Raw genomic sequence first — 21,733 nt, 5'->3', positions numbered from 1 at the left:
CTATATTCTTCCTGACCACCATGAGCTGATCAGCTTTCCCCTGCTGGACCCTTACACCATAATGTTCTGCCTTACATTGAGCCCAGAGCTATGGAGTTGAGAACTCTGAAACCATGATCCCCAAACAAACTTTCCTCCTCTAGGTCAATCTTGTCAGATGTTTTCATCATAGTGACAAAAAAAGCGCTGACTAAAACATCATGCATGATGTGATCTCTCATTTCAGTACTAGTCTTTAAAGACCTTTAAAGGCATAATCTTGAGTTGATACATATTTGCATCCCTCATGGACAACTAATAATGATAATAAATAATGATGGCGATGATTAAAAAACTAATAGGCATTTAATAACTCACTATGGTGTATCAAGTTCAGCTCAATGGTATTTATTAGGTAAAATTTATTTCAAAATGTGTAGATGCTACAGTGGTTATTGTGCAAAAGAATAACAATTAAATTTGTTTATATATCCATTGGAACACTTAAATATTACTTACTGAGCACCCATAATGTGCCAGACACTGGGGATTAAATCCTAAACAACACAGATATGATCCCTGACTTCATTTCACTAGCATTCTAAACAAAGAGACTACAAAACAAGCAAACAAGTAAACAAAAAAAAAAAAGAACATAAGAGTGAGCTGTGATCAATGTTTTAAAGGAAATGGGGCTAGGACTGCCTTTGGATGGTAGAAACTCAAAGCTGCAATCCAAAGGATGAGGGAGAACTCACTATATAAAGGTGGGAAATGAGTGTTTGAGCCAGGGGATAGTGCCATATGAAAAATTACAGGGAAATTGAAATTTTTGTATTACAGACAAAATGAGAGTATATAGCAATATGGATTTAGTGGGAGAAAAAGTTGTTCAAATTGTGGATAAAAAAGAAATTATCTTCAATGGAAAATATATATGTATTTTGTGTGTTTTGAGTATTTTTATTAATTATACATATTAGCTTATCTATTTTGTGAAATTCTGAACTACTTAACTCACATTCTATCATGCTCAAAACACCTAGTATAGTGCTGTCCCCTAAGGAGATGGTTATTAAACACATAAAGATAATAATTCTTGGAAATAATTCTCTTCTTTTTTCAGTTTATGGTCAAATGATTCTTTTTGGCAATCATCTCAAGAAAATAATTATACCATACCCTATCCAGGAGCAAATGTGGTTATTCCTGAAGGTAAATACACAAATATAAATAAATAAATGCTTGTCTTTATATAACATCAATGCTACAACAGGATAGATACCTCAATATTTAGGTTTCCACCTTTATGCAGTATGCCTTGGGGAAAGAACAGATGTGAAGAAATGGACTCCATTCATATGCCCCAGATACGAAATCTAATCTTCTGGGTTTTAGGTGGATTTGAACAAACTCTTATCAATAAAATATAAGCCAGGTGTGGTGGCCTGTGCCTGTAATCCCAACTACTCCAGAGGTTGATGAAGGAGGATCACTTGAGTCTAGGAGTTTGAGGCCAGCCTGAGCAACACAGTGAGACCCTATCTTAAAAACAATAACAAAAGCAAAAACAAACAACTCCCAGTAACACATTTTCTGGGAAAGACAGGAATTAGTCATTGTGTAGAAAGACAGATCATAAACTTCAAAACCAAGAATCACTGAGAAGCTTATCTATGTTTTACCATAGGCTACTGTCTATGGATTATATTATATTTCTTAAACTATTATTTTATAGGAACATGGATTGTAGCTGACACAGATATGCCACCAATGGAAAGGCTCATTATTTGGGGAGTTCTGGAACTGGAAGATAAAACCAATGCAGGACCTGCAGAGCCTTCATACAGAAGAGTTGTTTTGAATGCTACCTACATATCAGTGCAGGTAAAAATGAGGTCTCGTAATTTATATCTTTCTTAAAGACTTACTGAAATAATAATAAGAAAACATATTGAATGGGTTTAAGTAACAAACAACTGCTTTAGTCCGTGAAATGCAAGCCTCACATAAGTCAATATATTTCTGCTCTCCTTTAAATTGTGGATTTAACATCCTGTAAATAATAATTATCAAAAATACTCTTGAGTCTATGGCTTGCCCATTGTCAATTCTACTTAAAATATGTGTATTGTTATTAGGCAAAGCTAAACTATAAACTTGCTATAACAAAGAATGGATCCCCAGGAGTTCTGGAAACAAAAGAATTTAAGCCATTCTTTAAAAAAAAAAGTATTTCACAAAACAATGGACATAGCTGGAATTATGAAGGCAAGAGCAGACTAATAAAAATGTCTTAACTGTTTGGAACAATCACCCCATTCCTTCATAAACCTCACATGGTCTTCTTGAACATTCAATGACTTTACAGTTTAACTCTTCTGTCATCATTTTTTATTGCTCATAAAAAGAATGGCCTAACCAAAAAAACTATTAATCACCATTAAAAACTAAAAGTGTTAAATAGCTGTTATGGTTTGAGTAAGAGGTGTCTCCCTAAAGATCCAATGTAAAGCAGGAATGTTCAGAGGTGAAATGATTGGATTTTCAGAGCTGGAACCTAATCATTTCTCCCTAATTTGAATGGACTGTGTATTAACTGTAGGCAGTGGGATGTGGCTGGAGGAGGTGGGTCACTGGAGTGTGCACTGGAAAGGCACAACTTCGCTAAAGCCCCTTCCTCTCTCTCTGTTTCCTCTGCCCTGTCCTTTACCCATGGTGTGCTACCTCACCTTGAGCCCAAAGCAATGGACTTGGCCATCTATTATGTACTCAGATCTCTGAAACTGTGAGCCCTACATAAACTTTTCTCCTCTAGGTTGTTCTTGTGGGGGAATTTTGGTCACAGTGACACAAAATTAGTCTTTGATGCTGTAAAGGGTGTAATATTTGGGGAAGACTTTGTTAGTTGGGTAAACATGGGTAAGTTATTTGACTTTCTGCATTTGTTTTTCTCACATATGAAACAAGACTAAAAATACCAATTTATGGGTTTAGGGTAGAGGTTGAACTATGTAATTAATATATGTGAAGCCTTACATAGTATACCTGACATAGAATCTACAAGCATTTGATGATAACCATTATTATTAATAATGTTAGCTCATGAATGGCATAGCTTAGATGTAAGTGTGAAGAGTATGTTTTGTGTATGGCATATTACATCCAAATACGGTGTGTTTTGTTCAGACTCCAGTAGATTCAGGTCCAATTCTGACAGTAAATAGATATTATTTGGAAAAATAATTTAGACTGCCTATACCAAAGTCAATGGCTTAAAGTCACTTCCAGTTACAACACTGTTGTAACAAAATGTTTTAGGGGAGGCTACCAGTGACCTTTTTTATGAGTGAAATCCTTTGTCTGCTCAACTTTTAAACTATTAACAATTTTTTTTGCTCCACCACAGGGAGGTAGATTAATTGGTGGCTGGGAAGATAACCCTTTTAAAGGAGAATTACAGATTATTCTTCGAGGAAATCATTCTACCCCAGAATGGGCTTTTCCAGAAGGACCAAATCAAGGGGCAAAGGTCTTAGGTATGTGTCTATTAGATAGCAAACATGTCATTTCAGTTTTGAGAGTCTACTTTAAAATAGCACTAAAGTACTCAGTTCATGATAGGATGGTATCAGGAGCTTTTATAGAGATTTACTTATAAGAAAGGGTCATAAAAGTAGTAGAAATATTAAATTAAATAATTTCCCAAAATTACAAAACTAAATTTAACAAATTTATAAATGTGAATATTATTTCTTGTGTCTGGTTTTCTTTATAATCTGTTCTTCATATAAACAATAATACTTTTTATGTTCTAGTGCATTCCTTTAAAAGGTCATTTTGCTACACATTATTCTGTTTGTGGTATTAATAATCTGTGGTTCATTTGACTTGGCTATTAATTACTCAGTCACAACTGTGGCTGAGCTTCACTTTCCGATTACACTGGTGTACTGTGAGTATTCCTGTTTGATCCTGGAAGAGTTGGATTGGTCACAACTAATAACTTATTTTATTAATATTACTACATATTTATCTATATGTCACTTATAAACAGGTATTACAATTGTTCCACTGTGTAAATTCTAAATAAAGGGGTTCAAAAATAGTCAAGATTGAATTGGTCAGCTCTCCACTGGTTAATATCCTGAGGCAGACAAACTACATATTTGGTTTTATGTGTTTATTAATGCAAAAGTAACTCTTCAAAAAACAATATTTTTAACATAAAAAATAAAAAAGAATGTATATTTCCAATTCTATCCACCTTAAGGAAACTTGCATTAGTGAACAGTTTTTATATGTCTACCTAAGTATTTTTTAAATCTGTACCTATATCTATATTATATATACTAATTTATGGTAGTAATATTGTTCCTTTTATTAAAACATAATCAAACTAAATATACTATTACACAGTTTTCTTTTCCAGATAACATAAATGCCTTTCCACAGTAATATTTGTAGATAAAACTCTTTTTATAGAATATTGCTCACTAATATTAACATATTAAAATGTATTTCATGTACACTTATTTGATATACAGTTAATTCTAATGTTCTAATATTTCCAAATGTTGTGGTAAATATCCTTATCAATGGGTATTAGATTTAATTTCTCTGGACCAGATTACTAGAATTGGGTCAAAGTGGGGTTTTTTTGCAGTCCTGAGCAGATAACCAGAATTCATTCCATCCATTCTCAAATGTCCAGTTGCTTATTAAAATACACTAGAATATTATTAATAAAAAGTTTCATTTTTTACTAGTACTTAACTCAGTACTGTATGGTAAATAAATAGGAAATTTTTCTCCTTCAGGGGTGTTTGGTGAGCTGGATCTTCATGGACATCCACATTCAATATATAGAACTAAACTGTCAGAAACTGCAGAGGCAGGTTCCAAAGTCCTGTCTCTGGTCGAAGCTGTGGATTGGCAGGTAGAGAACATATTATGTAGTTCACTCTAAAATGTTTGTTTAGGCATTTAATAATTAAAAATTATGGTCTCATGATCCTTTAGAATATATAAAGATAGATAGATAGATAGATATTAAAAGAAAAATATGAAAGTCTTTAGTTAAAAGACTTTATTACAAATTCTTGCAAAAGAGACAATGGAATTGTTTTTAATGTGTTTTACTTTTATCTTGGTCATCTCCTCACTTCTAATCTGTGATTTTACATGTTAAGTCTTTGGAAAGAAAACAAATCAGAAGCCCAGTGATGCTCAAAAAATGCTATGTTAAGTGAGAGATTTTGGTAGCATGTAAATGCTAAAACTCAATTTAGAATTTGTTTTCCTTTTACTTATTTATTTATTTAGTGATACTAAAGATTTAACCCATCCTTTTTTATTTTGAGATTGGGTCTCTCTAAATTGCCCAGACTGGACTCAAGCTTGTGATCATCCTGCTTCAGCCTCCCCAGTAGCTGGACACATAGAAATGCATGCTGCACCTGGATCAATTTAAAGTTCTTAATATCAAACATAGCATATTTATTTTTAGAGATCTAAATGTACATTTAGTTCTTTCTGATAATACCATGATTGCTAATCAGATATAATTTAAATTAGAGTTATGTAATAGAAATTTAACCCTATTTTAAAAATTGTTCTTTAATTTGGCACTTGAATTTTTCTAAGGAGGGAGAAGAGATTGTGATAACAACCACAAGCTATGATCTTCACCAGACAGAAACTAGAAGTATTGTTAAAATTCTGCATGGAAACAAAATTCTCATCCTCAATGATACCCTTGCCTACACTCACCTTGGTAAGTGGCTGCTCTTGAACCAAATAGATATATAATTAAAATGTCTGGAAATGTTCACATTTTAGTGCTCTACTCTGTAATTATAATGCTTTGATAAAATATATCACAAACATTTTAGCAGAGCATTTCACACAGATTGACTTTGGTACCCAAGGGGTGATACTATTCAGGTGTTGGCCATCAATAGTCCCTATTGTATATACTCATTTATTAATTCATTGAGCAAATATTCAGCAAAGACCCACCATGTCATGTTCTGTGTGGTAAGGCCCTGACATCTTCTATTCTATGCAAGCTTCTAGGAAATTATTATACACAATGGAATTTTAAAATCCTTGGTCCAAAATAAAGGACACATTTTTCCACTTTAATTTGCTTTAGACAAGCTATAATAAAATGTAAAAACTCTAATTATCAAGGAGAGAAAAAATAAGTAAATATCATCTGATGATTTTTTTTCTCTTATAGGAGCAACATTTCAGCCTTTGCATTTTACAGGCTCCTTTCATTTGAATCTCAGGAAATAAGAGCAGACAGGGAAGTAAAGTTAGGGAAGATTCTCAGCAGTTTTTTGTTTCCTATGTGAGGCAGCAGAATAGACTGATGGACATTTGACCAGAATGAAAAAGAAATCTAGAAAAACTTTCAAAGAGCTATTTTGATAGAGGCACCTGCATTTATCTTTCTGCATCACATATTTTCTTTAAATAAAAAGAAAAATGTTTTGTTGAAGAACACTTAATTATGAAGTTATAATGATTTGTAAAACAGTTGGTCTAATTAACCATAAAGCAATTGTATTTTGAGGTTTCACCTGATATATTCTTTCATTTAAAATACCAGACATTTCTCTCTGCTTGAAATGAACTTATTATCCTTAAAGTTCTGAATAACATTTCTAGAAGTAGAAAGTGTAATTTAGGTTGTTTTTCCAATCATTAAGACATAAATGTGAAGATTGTATTTGATATGCTACTACATATTTATAAAAAATTGTGGTCGATACACAACATGCCTCAGGAAATATGGAGCAAATCAAGACACAGGTGTCAGGGGAAATAGCTATGTTTATAATTCTCCTCAGAGCCTTGGGTAAGTTTTTTTATCTTTTTTTCTTTTGCATCTTTAATTCATTTTCTCATATATTAAATTATAATAAGTTAATTTGTTGCACAAAAGCATCTTTTTTTGCAACAAAAAATGTATGCTATAAAGAGACTGCACACCACTTTCAAGTCTTGTTAAGCACTAACTATAATTGCTAAAAAAATAATCTTTGTGGTGTAAACAAAAAAAATTTGGTTGTTCTTCAGTTTATTAATAAAAGAGTGTCTTGATTGCAGTCAGCCATTTATCTATGTTTAAGAATGCCAATCCAATAAATTCATACATGTATGTTGACTTTTGGCATGCTAGAAAGGTGGTTAGCCTGTGAACTGTAAAGAACCCACTAAAGCCAGATATTATCAGCACTTGACTGTCCTTCTGTTGCAGCTGAAAGATACCAAGTCCCTGGAACAGATCAGAGTTACTCATTAGCAGCTGATGTTGGCTTACTGACTAGAAACATCAAAATAATCGGTGAAGAATACCCAGGTTGGACAAAGGACTCTTTTGGTGCACGCATCCTGGTCAGCTCATTCACTGGAAATATGATGACATTTAAAGGTTGGTATAATATTCAGTTTATTTTTCTAAATGAAATATAACATTATCACTTCTATTTTTTGTTATTTGTTAAATATTTCTCACTTCTTCAAAGTATAACATGGAAAAATAAAACGTTAAAAGTGATTATGTAGTTCAGGCATTACCCTCCAATGAATTCCTTATTATTGACTATTTATTTTATCTTCATAGACACTAGAAATTATCAAATTAATAATAACCTCAAGTAATAGCTAGGCCAACATCTTTCCCAAACAGAAATCATTTTATAATATCTACAACACACAGGGTCTCACTAAGTTCTGAGACTGACCTCGTCAAACTCCTGCCTTAGTCTCCCAAATTGCTGGGATTATAAGTGTGTGCCATCCATCTGATTCATTTCTCTTTCATAGAAATTCACAAAAGAACCTGGGCAATTTATCCTATAGATTTTCCAATAATTTGGAATTTAGTGATTACATTTCTGAAATTTAAAGTTCCTATCTCTCCTATATGCCTTACCATAGGCGGTAGAACTAGAGACTTGATCAGACTCAGATTCAATTTTTAGGCAAGAATATTTCAATACTGCTGGCATATTTGTTTCAGCAGTAGACACATGTCTGATCATTTCTTCTTGTGTGGTGTTAGCTATCTTTAACAGTCATTGCATAGATTCATTAAATCACTGAGGTTTAAAGTGGTGGCATATTAATTCTACCACTCACATCTTATTTGTAATCTTGAATACTTCTTATAAAAAGAAGTTCCCCTAAACAACTCTTCAATGAACTTGAAGGACAGTTCATATAGGAAATGCAAGGAAAAGGCTTGATTCTCTCCTCATATTGACTATTTTCCAAATGAGTTGATTCCAAGCATCCTCCAGAGGAGACAAGGAATTTTTACTTGTGTTGTTTTTGTTATTGGTATCATTATGAGCTCATAGATTTCAATATATTTTGTGTGTTCTAGTCGATTGTGATTGTTTTTGTGGTATTACTCAAAATATCTCATCTTCAGTCTTCAGAACCTTTTCATGTTGTGCCTAAATCCTTTTGACATGACATGGTATTTCTAAGTCTTACTTTATGATGTGACAAGCACAAAGTGTACTATTTTTCTGAAACTCAGAATCAGTTCTTTCTCTTAGTATCCCTCATTCTTTTTTTGGAAGCTAACGTTTGGATCCCATAATCTAGGTACCAGGAATAGGCCATTTGCTCTTATTTCCAATATTGCATCTTTTATTTAGCAACAGCTTTAATTTTAGAAAATCTTTATGTTGAGCTATATCAATATAACTTCTAAATGTTGGTCATAATCTACCAACAGAAGTTTACCTGATAATAATGACGATGGTGATAATGATGATTATGGTACAAGATCACAGGCATCATGCTGAACATAAAGTGCATATTATCTCATTTAACCTTCATAATGATATGGCATCAATATTATCCATCTTTAAATATCAAGAAATAGATGATTAAAAGAATGGTATTGCTTTGAACTTGGATAGTAATCTGTGTCTTATTTCAAATTTTATGATGGACAATATTCTCATGCCAACCTTCCCTGGGTCCTATACATAGTTATATGATATAAGTAAAGAAAACACATCTGTGGATGCTAGGCTGCTGTAGTAACCATTTCTTCTCTGTCTCTATCTTATTATTCTTATGTTCTCTATCATACATTCAGTATCTGACTCTTGAATTTCAAGACTTGCTTTTCCCTTCTAGTAAACACAATTCTTCTTCAGTGCATTCTATTATATATCAGTTTTTTAAAGAAGGACTATCCTTTACTGTTTTTTTTCAGGCATAAATTTCTGTGCCTCAACTACCTTTTCTAGAAGATAAAGATTATAAAAGTTTCTAACTCATAAGATGCTTTATAAAATTAAACCATACGTTGTCTGTTAAGCCATTGCGTAGCATTTGACACAGAGTAATCTCACATGGATTGTTATTGCTATTGCTAACTAATCTAAAAATTATCTCTTGTTACCTTAATGGTACTTATTTTAAAATGACTAGTGGATAATTGACAACATATATCCTGAAAGAGATTCTGAAAGATAATGCCCTTAAAAGCTCTTTATAGAATCAAGACTGATATGTCAGGTAAATTATATCTCATGCTTTGTGTATGCATTCTCAACAGGGAAATATTATCCTGAAGGGGTAGAAAATTGGTTCTTCTGGGACAAATAACTTCGTTATTGCAATAGTTTGTGATCGTTCAATGGGCCACTGTATATTAACAGATATATGATATATCTCTGTAATTAAAATTTTATAATGTCATGGGGAAGGAAGATTGCCAAGGAAAAAATATCTAAGGAGAGGGACAATGGATAAAACAATTGAGAAATACTGCCTTTTCTGGATTAAAGGAGCAAAGAAAAACTAATAAAGTAGCTATGAAAATTTAAAGAGTTTTATATAACTTTTCAAAAATGTTTTATTCTATTTGTTTTAGGAAATTTTTATTTTTATCTCCTCCTTCCCTAGGAAATGCAAGAATAAGTAATGTGGAATTTTATCACAGTGGTCAAGATGGCTACAGGGATAGCACCGATCCAAGATATGCTGTAACGTTTCTTAACCTAGGACAGGTTTGTACTTTAATTTTTGCATATGTTCAAAATAAAATATTTGGACTTCTATTTAACTTAACTAAGTAACCGAATCTTCAAGTAGCTAAACGTATAATCTATTATAATAAAACTTTTGTGGATATATTACCCATTAACTTTTTAGACTTAGCAGCATTTGATTCACTCATTTCATGCATTTATTCAACATCAGTAAAAACCAGAGGAAAAGTAATATAATTAAACATCTGTAATAGTGGTTCATATCTCCATTTTATTTTTGTTAATTCCAAGAATAGCAGGTCCTGTTAAAATATTTCCTACATTTCTCAAGTATAAGCATGTCTGTATATCTATGTTTTCAAAAGTGAGAAAATAAATATTTTGAGAGGGCTGGTGATTTAAGGAAAATGGGAAATAGCATATTTTATTAGTAGAAATAAAAAATTTTATAAGTTTAAAGTTGAAAACCCTAACCAGCTCACTGACTCATTCTTGTAGACATCTAAATGGTGACCCCTTGCCTAGAGGACTATTTTTGGTAATAAGAAGAAAAAAAAAAGAAAAGAAAGAAAGAAAACTCTCACTATTCATCATAAAATACACTGTTATGAAAAATAATTTTAATAAGTTAGCATTTCATAGGTGATAACATAAATATGTATGCATAAAAAAGAACTTGAGAGATTTTTAAATTTGCATTGATAGTAAGCATATGTCTTTAGTTTTATTTAATTATCAATTCAAGATACATGAAAATTTCCCAGGATGAAAAGATCCACTATCAAAAGACCTGGGAAATCACCTACTTTAAATATATTTTAATTTTGCATTTTTAATGCTTACTGGGTCTTGGTATTTCGTAGATTGAAGACCATGGCTCATCTTACATCCGAGGCTGTGCTTTTCACCATGGCTTCTCCCCAGCAATTGGTGTGTTCGGGACAGATGGCTTAGACATAGATGACAACATCATTCACTTTACAGTTGGGGAAGGTAATATAATAATGTCCATTGAGTAGCCTGCCCTTTTGAGGCAATCTTATCTGTAAACCCTGGAGCCATGCTGTCCAACTGATCTTTCCGTGAGTGTGGAAGGGGTGTATATCTCTGCTGATGCAGTAATCACTAAGCCATATGTGGCTAATGAGCACTTGAATTGTGGCTACTGTGTCTGAGGAACTGAATTTTTAATGTTAATTGTACTTAATTTACATTTCAATAGCCACATGTGGCTATGGCTATCTGGAGAGTACAGTCCTAGGGTACAGAAGAATTACTACCAGACCATGACCTAATGTAGGTTATCTAATCACTAAGCATTTACATGACTATGTTTTTAAATCTCCTCACATATAATTATAAAGATTAATCACAAATAAAGATAAAGCATTTAAAAATATTTAAATATCTATTTAAAAATATATACATATCATTTTAAGTATGTTTTGTTTCATTTTGGTATATAACATAATGCAGACTTATTTAATGCACATAAAAGTCCATGTTTGACACACCTATGAACCCACCTATTTTACAAGTACCCCAGAAGATTCTAATTCTAGTAGTTTGTTGAAGGGATAGAGAGTTCAATATCAAAGTGTTCAGCGGATTCACTCTAAAATCAAATCAGACTCTAACTAGATAAATAATTTCATGAAAAAACGAAAGATATTACCAGGTTAAGCAAGGTTATTTATACTTATCTGATAGTATTGATTATAAGTTAACATATGTATTTGGGGGGAATTTTTCTTTCTTTCTGTTTTTTATTATAGGCATAAGAATATGGGGGGATGCCAACAGAGTCCAAGGAAATTTGGTTGCACTTTCTATTTGGCCAGGAACCTATCAGAACAGAAAAGATTTAAGTTCAACTCTTTGGCATGCAGCTATTGAGGTAGTGAAAACAAATTCATAACTATGTAAAATTATAATTATAATCATAATTTATGTAGGAATTGTCAATCCCAAAATGTTGTTGAAAGTTTTTCCTTCCTTAGAGATTGATGAACTAATAAATAAAATGTTTGCGTTAACTGAAGGAGTGAATAAACTTTTAAAAATATATTGTGTGAATTCTGATAGCCATTGTTTTTTTTTCTTTCAGTTGATATCTGTTGATTTAAATAGTTCTCTTATTTCCTTTTTCCCCAATATTATTTATCATTCTCAAGTTTGAGTACAGGCTCTCTTTATAGCTAATTGACTGAGGGCTTTGTGCATGTTACTTCTTAACCCTGGTTTAGTTTCCTCCCCCATATGGAAAGTTAGAGTGTTTTAAATAATTAAGGGGTTTCCCCCCTTTTTATTGTTTTGCTGATACTATAAATAAGAAACAAACTTCTGCCATCTACACTTTCATTTCTACCACTCTGACAGCTTATTGTGCTAACCTAGATTTTGAGTTCAACAGATTTTCCAGTAAATGTCACCAGTGAATCCTACAGAACACGCTAATTGCCTTGTCTTTTTAAAATAAATTGATCAAATTGTTAATAAAATATGACTTAAAAGAGTAATAACATCATTGTAATATTCCTATAATACTGGAATTTGTCCTACAGCTTGTAAATGTTGAATCATATTCAATATATTTTGTGACTGAGATTTTTTAAAATCTGCTTAATGCCGTTTTCTAATAAGGATGTGATGATTTTAAATGGAGTGAATAATTTCTTCTGAAAAGTGTTATCATAATTAAAGTTTTTCACAAGTATGTTGTTATATGCTTGCTCTCCTTGGATAACTGTGTAATAACCTAACCCAAAGTATTTATCTTTGTGCTAGATAAATAAAGGGACCAATACAGTCTTACAAAATAATGTAGTTGCTGGATTTGGAAGAGCAGGATACCGCATTGATGGTGAACCTTGCTCAAGTAAGTCTTACAGTAGAATCACTAAAATTAGGAAATAACTTGTCCAAATGTGGTTAAAATGAAAAATTATTATTTGTTCATTCAGTATGTGATATGTCAGCCTTCTGGACACTGAAAAAAACTCAGCAAATTCAATTATTTCAAATAAAAAATATTGAGTCTAAATAAAAATCTTTTTAGGCTTTTAAGGAAAATTTGGTTTTTCTAAACTTAGAATTTAAAAAACCCAGTAGCAACATTGGTTCTTGATTTGATTGGTAATGAAACATTGAGCACCTCATTCCACTACCACTTGCACAGAAATAACACTTCTGTGGTAAATAAAGATAAATACTGTAGGGACATGACACTATGCTTCTGCCTTAGTAGAATCAATGCCCACTATTCATGTATTAAACATGGATGCATAAAAAAGCCAAATGACACAAATAGTTTTCAAATACCTTTATTAGATTATTAAAAACCAAGAATTAACCAAACATCTACTCTTTTGGCAAGGCTGCAGGGAAGCAGGAAATTCTACACATTGCCAGTTGAAGGACAAAACAAAATAACCTCCACATAAGGAAATCTGACAATAGCTATCAAAATTTATCTGTGCATTTACTTTTAACTTAGCATTTCCACTGCTAGTAATCTAGCTAGTTGCCTTTACATACTTAAAAAATGATTTGTAAACAAGGTGTTTTTTTAATCACATCATTGTCTATACTAGCCACTCTGTGTCCCTTAATGGAGGTCTAGTTGTATATGTCAAACAGTTGAGCCCTGGACCCATTTAAGCAAGAAGGTAAGGAAGATTTGTGTGTGATATGGAGAAATCTTCAGAATAAGTGGAAGGTGTAGAATGGGATATATAATGTTGATTGTGTATAACCCATTTATAAGATACTTTCAGTTTTATCTAATTATAAACTTAAATGAAATAGGACTTTCTCTGAAAAAAATATGTGCCTTTTAAAATTGATTTAAAAAAATTTCAGCTGGCATCATTTTTAGTAACTTTATTAGATATAATTTACATAAGATTCACCTGTTTTTATTAGTATACCAGTTAAGGAGTTAGTTATTTTTAAGATTATTTGGATCAGTATTTTCTCTATCAGTTCAAAAGTTATTGACAAGCTAATTTAATTATTGTCCAAAATAGATTTCAATGAAATAAAACAACTTTGTTGGTATATTTGATTCCTTCATATATGCTCTTATTAAATATTTGTTTCTAACAACTCAAAGTAGCTTTTCATTGACATAAAAAATTAAAATCTGCAATTTCTCAACAACTTTTAAGACATTGTTTTAATGGTTTTATGAAAATCAAATATGGCCTTTGAATATGAATATTTACTAATATATATAATGCCATGTAATGCAGTTTTCACTGATTATATTGATCTTACTAAATAATTGAGAATGTTTATAAGAAGGTTTTGGATTTATAGCAATTGGAATACAAAACATTACCAACAGATGGGGAATTAAGTTTCTGTAACTTTTATCAGTTTATCCAGTCCATCCCAGACAAGTCTGCGTTGCCAGGAAGGGGACGCGATAGGTTCAGGGGAAGAGTCATTCTTTATATGGGCTATATTGTGTGGGTTCAGAGAGAAAAATGTAAGCATTTTCTTATGGAGGAACAAAATTGAACCGAGGCAGGTCATAAATAAAACATAAAACCCAAACAACTAGGAAAAAGGGAAAATCAATAGAAGACAGAAGGAATTCAGATACCAGAGGATCCAAGAAAGACAGCTGTCCTAAATATCATTGTCCACTCTGTGAAGACAATCATTCAACTTATGCATATTTGGAGATGAAGTTAGTTATTGACGTTATTGATCTGATTCAGACATTCATAAAACTTTCATTAAGACCCACTTTAATTTTGTTGTATATTAATAATGAGCATATAGGTTCATTTACTGAGGGTATTTACAAGACACCTTGTGTGGTTTGTTTCATTTCATTTGGGAAAAAAAAAATCTGAATTAGGCATTAAAACTTTTTATGCACAAAGAAACTAAGATTCTAAAAGGTTAAACAACTTTCCCAGATCCTGCATGTAACAATTAAAAAATATTTAATACTGTTGATGAGTATAAAGTTGTCTTTGATCTACCATACATTTTATTTTTATTTTTTAATTTTGTTTTTAGTTGTAGTTGGACACAGTACCTTTATTTGTTTATTTTTTATGTGGTAAAGTATCATATCTCAGATTATATAATAATAATGTTGGGTTTTTGTTTATTTGAATTCTACAGATCAGTGGAGAACAAATAACACAGGTGTATTCACCAGGTGGAACAAGATACTTAGTTAATTGGCATGAACATACTTTATACAAAGATATGAAAAATTGTGCTCTATATGTGTAATAAGAATTGTAATACATTCTGCTCTCATGTATTTAAAAAATAAAATCAATTAAAAAATATTTAAGGAGCACCTATCTCTGAATTTTAGTTCAGGATTCAGGAATGATGGTGATGAATGAGCCTAACACAGCGTTTTCTCCAGTGAAGCTTACATTCTAGTAGGAAGGAGAAAATAATACTTCACAAATAATAAATAAAATATCAAGTGAAAAGATTTTAAGACAATATAAAGTAACTGAAGTGCTATTTTGAATCAAGTGGTCAGAGAGAACCTTTTAAGGAAGTGACTCTTGAAAATGGTCTGACCAAAAAGAGCCAGCAACAAAGAAGTGGGCAGGGACAGCATTTACAGACAGCAAGTGGTTTGATTGTATTTCAGGTTTAGGTTTGTTTGAGTCTAATCCCCATCCTCTTTCTAATAAAACTCATAGTTGTCTAAACAGATATAATAATTAGAGTGCTAACACTAAATCAAACTTTTACAAATGAGTATCCAATTATACTAAGTATCAATGAAGAGACAAATTATATAAAGTTAAAGAATAAGTAGAGTAAGCCATAAAAACATTAGATCATCTCATTAAAATTTACATTGGAAATATATATACATATACATATATTTATACATATACATATACATACATACATACATATATATACATGCATATGTAGTATATATACACACACATAAAATTTTATGAACTTTGATACTGCTTATTAAGCCAAGGTAGCACACTTGTAATATTAATTATCAGTGTCTGTATTTTCTGTCAAGGAAAATCTAATCCCATGGAAAACTGGTTTGGCAATGAAGCCCATGGAGGTTTATATGGCATCTATATGAACCAAGATGGCCTTCCTGGATGTTCTCTTATACAGGGATTTACTATTTGGACATGCTGGGATTATGGAATTTACTTTCAGGTAAATGTGACTGAAGATGGTGATTATTTTCTTTTATGATTGTTCTTAGCAGTATGTAACATCCAAATTGTTTTGCAGACCACAGAGAGTGTGCATATCTATAATGTGACTCTGGTTGATAATGGAATGGCTATTTTTTCAATGATTTACTTGCCAGCTGCTGTTTCTCACAAAATTTCCAGTAAAACAGTACAGGTTAAGGTAAGAAATGAACAAGGAGAAAGGGAGAGTTATTGAAATAAAATAGCTATTTAATAAAAATAATCTCCTTGACTTCCACACCTCTCTGGCTTTGCCATCATGCCCTCTGCCAAAAAACTTTATTCCTACCTCTCCTCTGCCTTCCCTCACCTATTCTTGTTTTTCATTTACTAATCTTTCAACAGTTCGTTAAATTTTCACTCCTACTATAAAGCCTTTCTTGAAACAGCATAGTTTCAAGATCACTTCAAGGTCCTACAGTGCCTTGGATATATTGCTATCACAGAAACATAACATGTCATTATATCATTATATCTCTTCCTTTGAGTATCATTCCAGTTGGGGCAGCAATCAGACCTTTTTCATCTTTGTTTAAAGTATGATCCATTTCTAAAATGTATGGTTGTTGCTTTGCTACTGTAGAATTCAATATTATTGATTATTGAGTTTTATTTTAGGAAGCACTGTTATTAACACTCTATTGTTTGACTTTTTAAAAAACAGAGCTCATTAATTGTTGGAAGTAGCCCTGAATTTAATTGTTCTGATGTTCTAACTAATGATGATCCCAATGTTGAGCTCACTGCTGCACATCGGAGTTCCAGACCTCCTTCAGGTGAAAACTTGAAATTTCAATGTTGACGTTCACATAAATGCATATTCACATTCTTTTAACATTTTTTCTCTCTGTAAAAGGTGGAAGAAGTGGGATTTGTTGGCCTACCTTTGCCTCAGCTCATAACATGTCACCCCGGAAGCCCCATGCAGGGATCATGAGTTACAATGCCATCAGTGGCCTTTTGGATGTCTCAGGCAAGTTTAAACACAGACTTTATGAATCCATACAATTAAGTTCTGTAATGAATATATAAAGTGCTGCATAACTAATACTGTTTTATTTTAAGTAAAAACTATTTAAATGAATTTTATATGAATCTCTCAATAATATTAAGAAAAGAAATTAGACAGCAGGGGCAATTTCAAGAATGGTTTCCCAGAAAAATATTTTATATATTGAAGAATGGCATTTAATTTTTCTTCCAAAACAACATAAAATAACACTGGTAGAGTGATTTAATATCATTTGCCAAAGCCCTTTCAGATAAGTAAGATGATGTATTACTGTCTCCTTTTACAACTGAACTTAAGAATCCTATGAAATTGCCACAATTATTGGCAAAGCTAGAATTAAAATTCTCCTGACACAAAGTCCACTGAAACAGATGGCCTCCTTAGAAATTTAAAATAATTATATATAAATGAATGTTTGAATACATCATTTTCATTTTACCTGTTAAGTATAATGTGCCACACTATTTGTTTCACAAGTCTCTCTTCCCTGTTAATTTAACCCAGTGTTTCTTTGAATGAAGTGGTTCATAAATTAGATATATAAGGTTTGACATATTATTCCTCAAAACTTTAGGTCTCAGTAATGTTAAGCATGTGATCATCATTGTTTACTGATTCTTGCACTGAGAATACCCTCAGAGAACATTATATAACATGCTGCATAGATTTTAGTTGAACACATATTGCTTTAAATAAAAAATATATCCTGAAAATATTGTAAATATATAGATAGCATTAAAAATTTCCTTATGAAATGGAGTCTTAAAAGTAAAATTACTGGAAGAAACATAAATAACTGTTCTTCTTTCATAAGCCATTGACTTAAAAGACAGCATATGAAAGATGGTTGACTTAGGCTGGATTTCCTGGAAGCAGAACTTTAGATGAGGATGTTAGCAGTTTATTGAAAGAATGCTCGAGGGAAAGGTACTGAAGAGGGAGAAAGTAGGGGAAGTTGTTCAGCAAGTATGTTGAAAAAGCTAGAATATAGCTTCAATTGATCCCATCAGAGAATTCTGGAATATAAATTGCCAAAAAATTGCCTTACATTTGGGGGATGAGGAGTGGACACTTGTACCTCCATATTAATCAGTGTTTGGATATAGCTGCACCATGGGAAAGGCTTTAATTTCTTGGGTGATGTTGCTCCTGTTTGGCTAAAGCTAATTCTCTGAAAAAGATGACAGCTCTAAAGCTAATTCTCTGAAAAAGGTGATGTTGCTCCTGTTTGGCTAAAGCTAATTCTCTGAAAAAGATGACAGTTAACAACCAATACTCATAGAGATGGGAGATGGGTTTGCTAGCCTATATCCTTTTCAGTTCACTCCTAGGGCCACTTTCGTCTGGCTGCATTTTTTGTTAAGTTAGTTGTATGAAGTTTGTTCCACCAGTTATTTTAAGTTTATTCTACATGGTCACAATTTCTGGGGAAAGTTTTAAGAAGGATATTATCACACAAAGCTGGTCCTCTGATCATAAGTGATACATATCTGCCCTCCATCATCCTTTCTGTATTTCCTTCCCTAGCTAACAATTTTGTTGGTCAAGATAGCTTGCCTGGTAGAATAGCCCTGTTATTAAAAGGTCCCTTATGAAACCATGATTTCTGTACTTGCCTATTTATAGCTAACACTGGGCATATACCCCAGTGGATCATGTAAGTATTCCTTGCCTTACTTATGTAGTGGTAGGCCTACCTCTCCATAGTGACTAGGGCCAGTTACCTCTCCTAGGTGATAAATGCCTTATTTGTCACCAAAGTGACCATATGGCTTCCTGAGGTATCCATAGATTTATGTTTATTGGGACATGTACTATATGCCCTGGTGGAAACACTCTCCATCTGAGCCCCCTGACCTCAAGACACATATAATCTAAAATTGTAGGATTTGGGGATGTGGATGTAGCTCAATGGTAGAGTGCTAGACTAGCATGTGAAGTCCTGGGTTCAATCCCTAGCATTGCAATAATAATATTAATAATAATAATAATAACAATAATCAAAATAAAACTAACTAAATAAATAAAATTGTAGGATTAAAGCCAAATTTCCCAAATAGATTTCCAGACATAAGGTTATTCCTGCTTCTAGACTTTGGTACCATGTATTCTATTGTTTTCTATATCTATATAATGGCTGTTGGTTTTAAGTTACTAACATATTTTTCCAGGTTGTCATTTCTAAAACTAGCAACCATGGTTGTACCTCCAAGAGACTATTCTATCAGTCTGTTGGACTAACAGGTTCCAAATGCTGTAGTACTTTACTTGAGCAATTTTCCCATTGTGATCCCATTGTTGTATGCCCACCATTATATCCATTTTGCCAAAACTGGATTATTAGTCCAGGGTGATGTTGTGGAAAATCCCATGTAATTTGATCACCTTGTTAAGTCTCAGGATGGTAGTACTTAACTGAATTTCTATAATCAATAAAGGAAAATTCATACTAGGAATACATATCAATACCAGTCAATATGAATTATTACCCTTTCCAGGGTAGAGTAAATCTGATATAATCAATTTCAATTTAATTAATTAATTGGCTTCATGAGGAATGTACTAAAGACTCAACTTTGTTTTCTGTGCCGAGAAATTCAGGTCAGACACTAAGTGGTAGAAATAAGTCAATTGACCTTTCCAAGAAGGAGTCCCATGTTTTGAATCCACACAGAGCCTCTATCTCCACCCCCAAGGCTACTCAGTTCATGAGTCTATTTGGAAATGACTGGGATAGCTAAGGACAAAGATTGGCTGACATCTACTGAAAAATTATTCTATTCCATTGGTTTCCCAGGAATTCTTCTGTATTGAATGATTTCTGTAAGCAATACATGTACTTTATACCCACTTCTACAGATTAATCCACCTGCTAGAAGTAGAACCAGAAGTGGAAATTCTTATGCAAGTAGTTTATTGAAAGTATGCTTTTAGGAGTGAGAAAATGAGAGAAATAGGATAAGTTATAGGAAAAAAGCTAAGCAAGTATATATCCTCAACTGGAGTCCAACTTCTATCTGATATTTCAGAGAGCTGTGGCACACAAATTACACTCTATATTTTTCCTAAGAGTCTTCCATATCTCCTACCAGTCAGTCATAGTTATCCCTGTATTAATGGTGGCGAGGAGTACATAATCTCTGAGGTGAGAGACTCTCAAGTGACCAAGGGAAATTCTTTAGAGAAGACAGTTATATGTGTTTTTTAGCCAACACTTACAAGAAGAGCTAGGGATTGGATACACTGCCCCAGTAAAAGAGATCTAGGCAAAATATAAACAGCATCTTTTACTGTGGCATTTGATTAATACTCATCTATAGATTCATATTCATATATAATATCTCTTCTTAAGAGAAAATATAATTAAGAAGGGTAGTATATTACAATACCTACTTTATGAACTTTAGAGGCCACCTTTTGCTTTTATGTATTTTGAATTACTGGATTTTAAGGACAATGGAGATTGAGTTTTGGGATTCAATCATTTTTCTTTTTTTTTTCCACATAAAATATGCAAAGAAGCCAAGAGTGAAATAGTGTTTTAGTTAGGCTTTGCTGCATAACAAACCACCCCCACAACTTAGAAGCTTTTAAGAGCCATTTATTAGCTCATGGTCTGTGGACTGGAAATTTGAGCCTTGTTCAGCCACGTAGTTAGTTGTTCTGCTGTTTTTAACTGGGCTTTCTATAAGACTGCCATCCAGTTACAGAATGGTTATGGCCTGCTTAGTCAGGGATAGTCTTACTTTCATGTGGAGTGGTTGGTGCTTACTCTCAGCAATACTGTCTACTCACTGGGGTGATGGGAGTATGTTATGTTTTGGATGTGAGGTATCTCCCAAAAGCTCCTGTATTAATGACGGAATGTTCAGAGTTGAAACATTTGCATTATGAGAGTTTTAGTCCATCCTATTTTGAATGAACTGAGTGGTAAATATTGGCAAGAGGGGCATAGCTGAAGGAAGTGGGTCACTGGAGCATGCCCTGGAAGAGTTCATCTTCCTTGTAATCCCTTCCTCTCTCTCTTCTTCCTGGCTGCCATGAAAGGAGCAGTACTCTTCCACCATGCCCTTCCACCATGATTTTCTGACTCATCTTGGGCCAAGAGCAATGGAGTTGGCTCAACATGGACTAAAGCTCTTAAACCATGAGTCAAAATAACTCCTCTAAGCTGTTCATTTCAGGTATTTTGTTCATAGTGATGCAAAGTCAACTAATACAGAATGTTTGTACTTACTCATATGTTTAAAATATTCCCAGGAGCATCAAGAGAGAGCCAGCCCTAATACCCAAGTACTCTCCAGATTTCTGTCAATTACTCTTGTCCCATTGGCCAAACTAAGTCACAGAGCCAAGTTGAGAGAATATGTGGGAGATGATTATCCAGTAGTGTATATATAGGGCAGCAATACTTTACCATAAATAATGGTAACTTTTTGTTTTTTTACCATATCAGGGAAGAGCTCCATGTACAAAAAAGTGGCAAAGGA

General features: G+C 32.9%; 1 protein-coding gene across 1 annotated transcript in view; it reads left to right on the top strand.

Annotated features, from left to right (window-relative positions):
• The window catches only part of Pkhd1l1 (PKHD1 like 1), a 142,378-nt gene that overhangs the window by 96,459 nt on the left and 24,186 nt on the right, over positions 1 to 21,733 (top strand). Inside the window, exons 54-67 of the mRNA XM_026384545.2 lie at positions 1,106 to 1,194; positions 1,718 to 1,866; positions 3,389 to 3,518; positions 4,800 to 4,918; positions 5,626 to 5,755; positions 7,250 to 7,423; positions 9,925 to 10,028; positions 10,874 to 11,003; positions 11,786 to 11,907; positions 12,798 to 12,888; positions 16,042 to 16,190; positions 16,269 to 16,391; positions 16,896 to 17,007; positions 17,088 to 17,204. Coding sequence (XP_026240330.2) covers positions 1,106 to 1,194; positions 1,718 to 1,866; positions 3,389 to 3,518; positions 4,800 to 4,918; positions 5,626 to 5,755; positions 7,250 to 7,423; positions 9,925 to 10,028; positions 10,874 to 11,003; positions 11,786 to 11,907; positions 12,798 to 12,888; positions 16,042 to 16,190; positions 16,269 to 16,391; positions 16,896 to 17,007; positions 17,088 to 17,204 — 1,739 coding nt within the window. The remainder of the gene's footprint in view (positions 1 to 1,105; positions 1,195 to 1,717; positions 1,867 to 3,388; positions 3,519 to 4,799; positions 4,919 to 5,625; positions 5,756 to 7,249; positions 7,424 to 9,924; positions 10,029 to 10,873; positions 11,004 to 11,785; positions 11,908 to 12,797; positions 12,889 to 16,041; positions 16,191 to 16,268; positions 16,392 to 16,895; positions 17,008 to 17,087; positions 17,205 to 21,733) is intronic.

This window comes from Urocitellus parryii, chromosome 7 (genome assembly GCF_045843805.1).
Source record: "Urocitellus parryii isolate mUroPar1 chromosome 7, mUroPar1.hap1, whole genome shotgun sequence".
Taxonomy (NCBI): Eukaryota; Metazoa; Chordata; class Mammalia; order Rodentia; family Sciuridae; genus Urocitellus; species Urocitellus parryii.
Note: the sequence above shows the minus strand (reverse complement) of the source record. Positions and strands in the feature narration are given on the sequence as shown.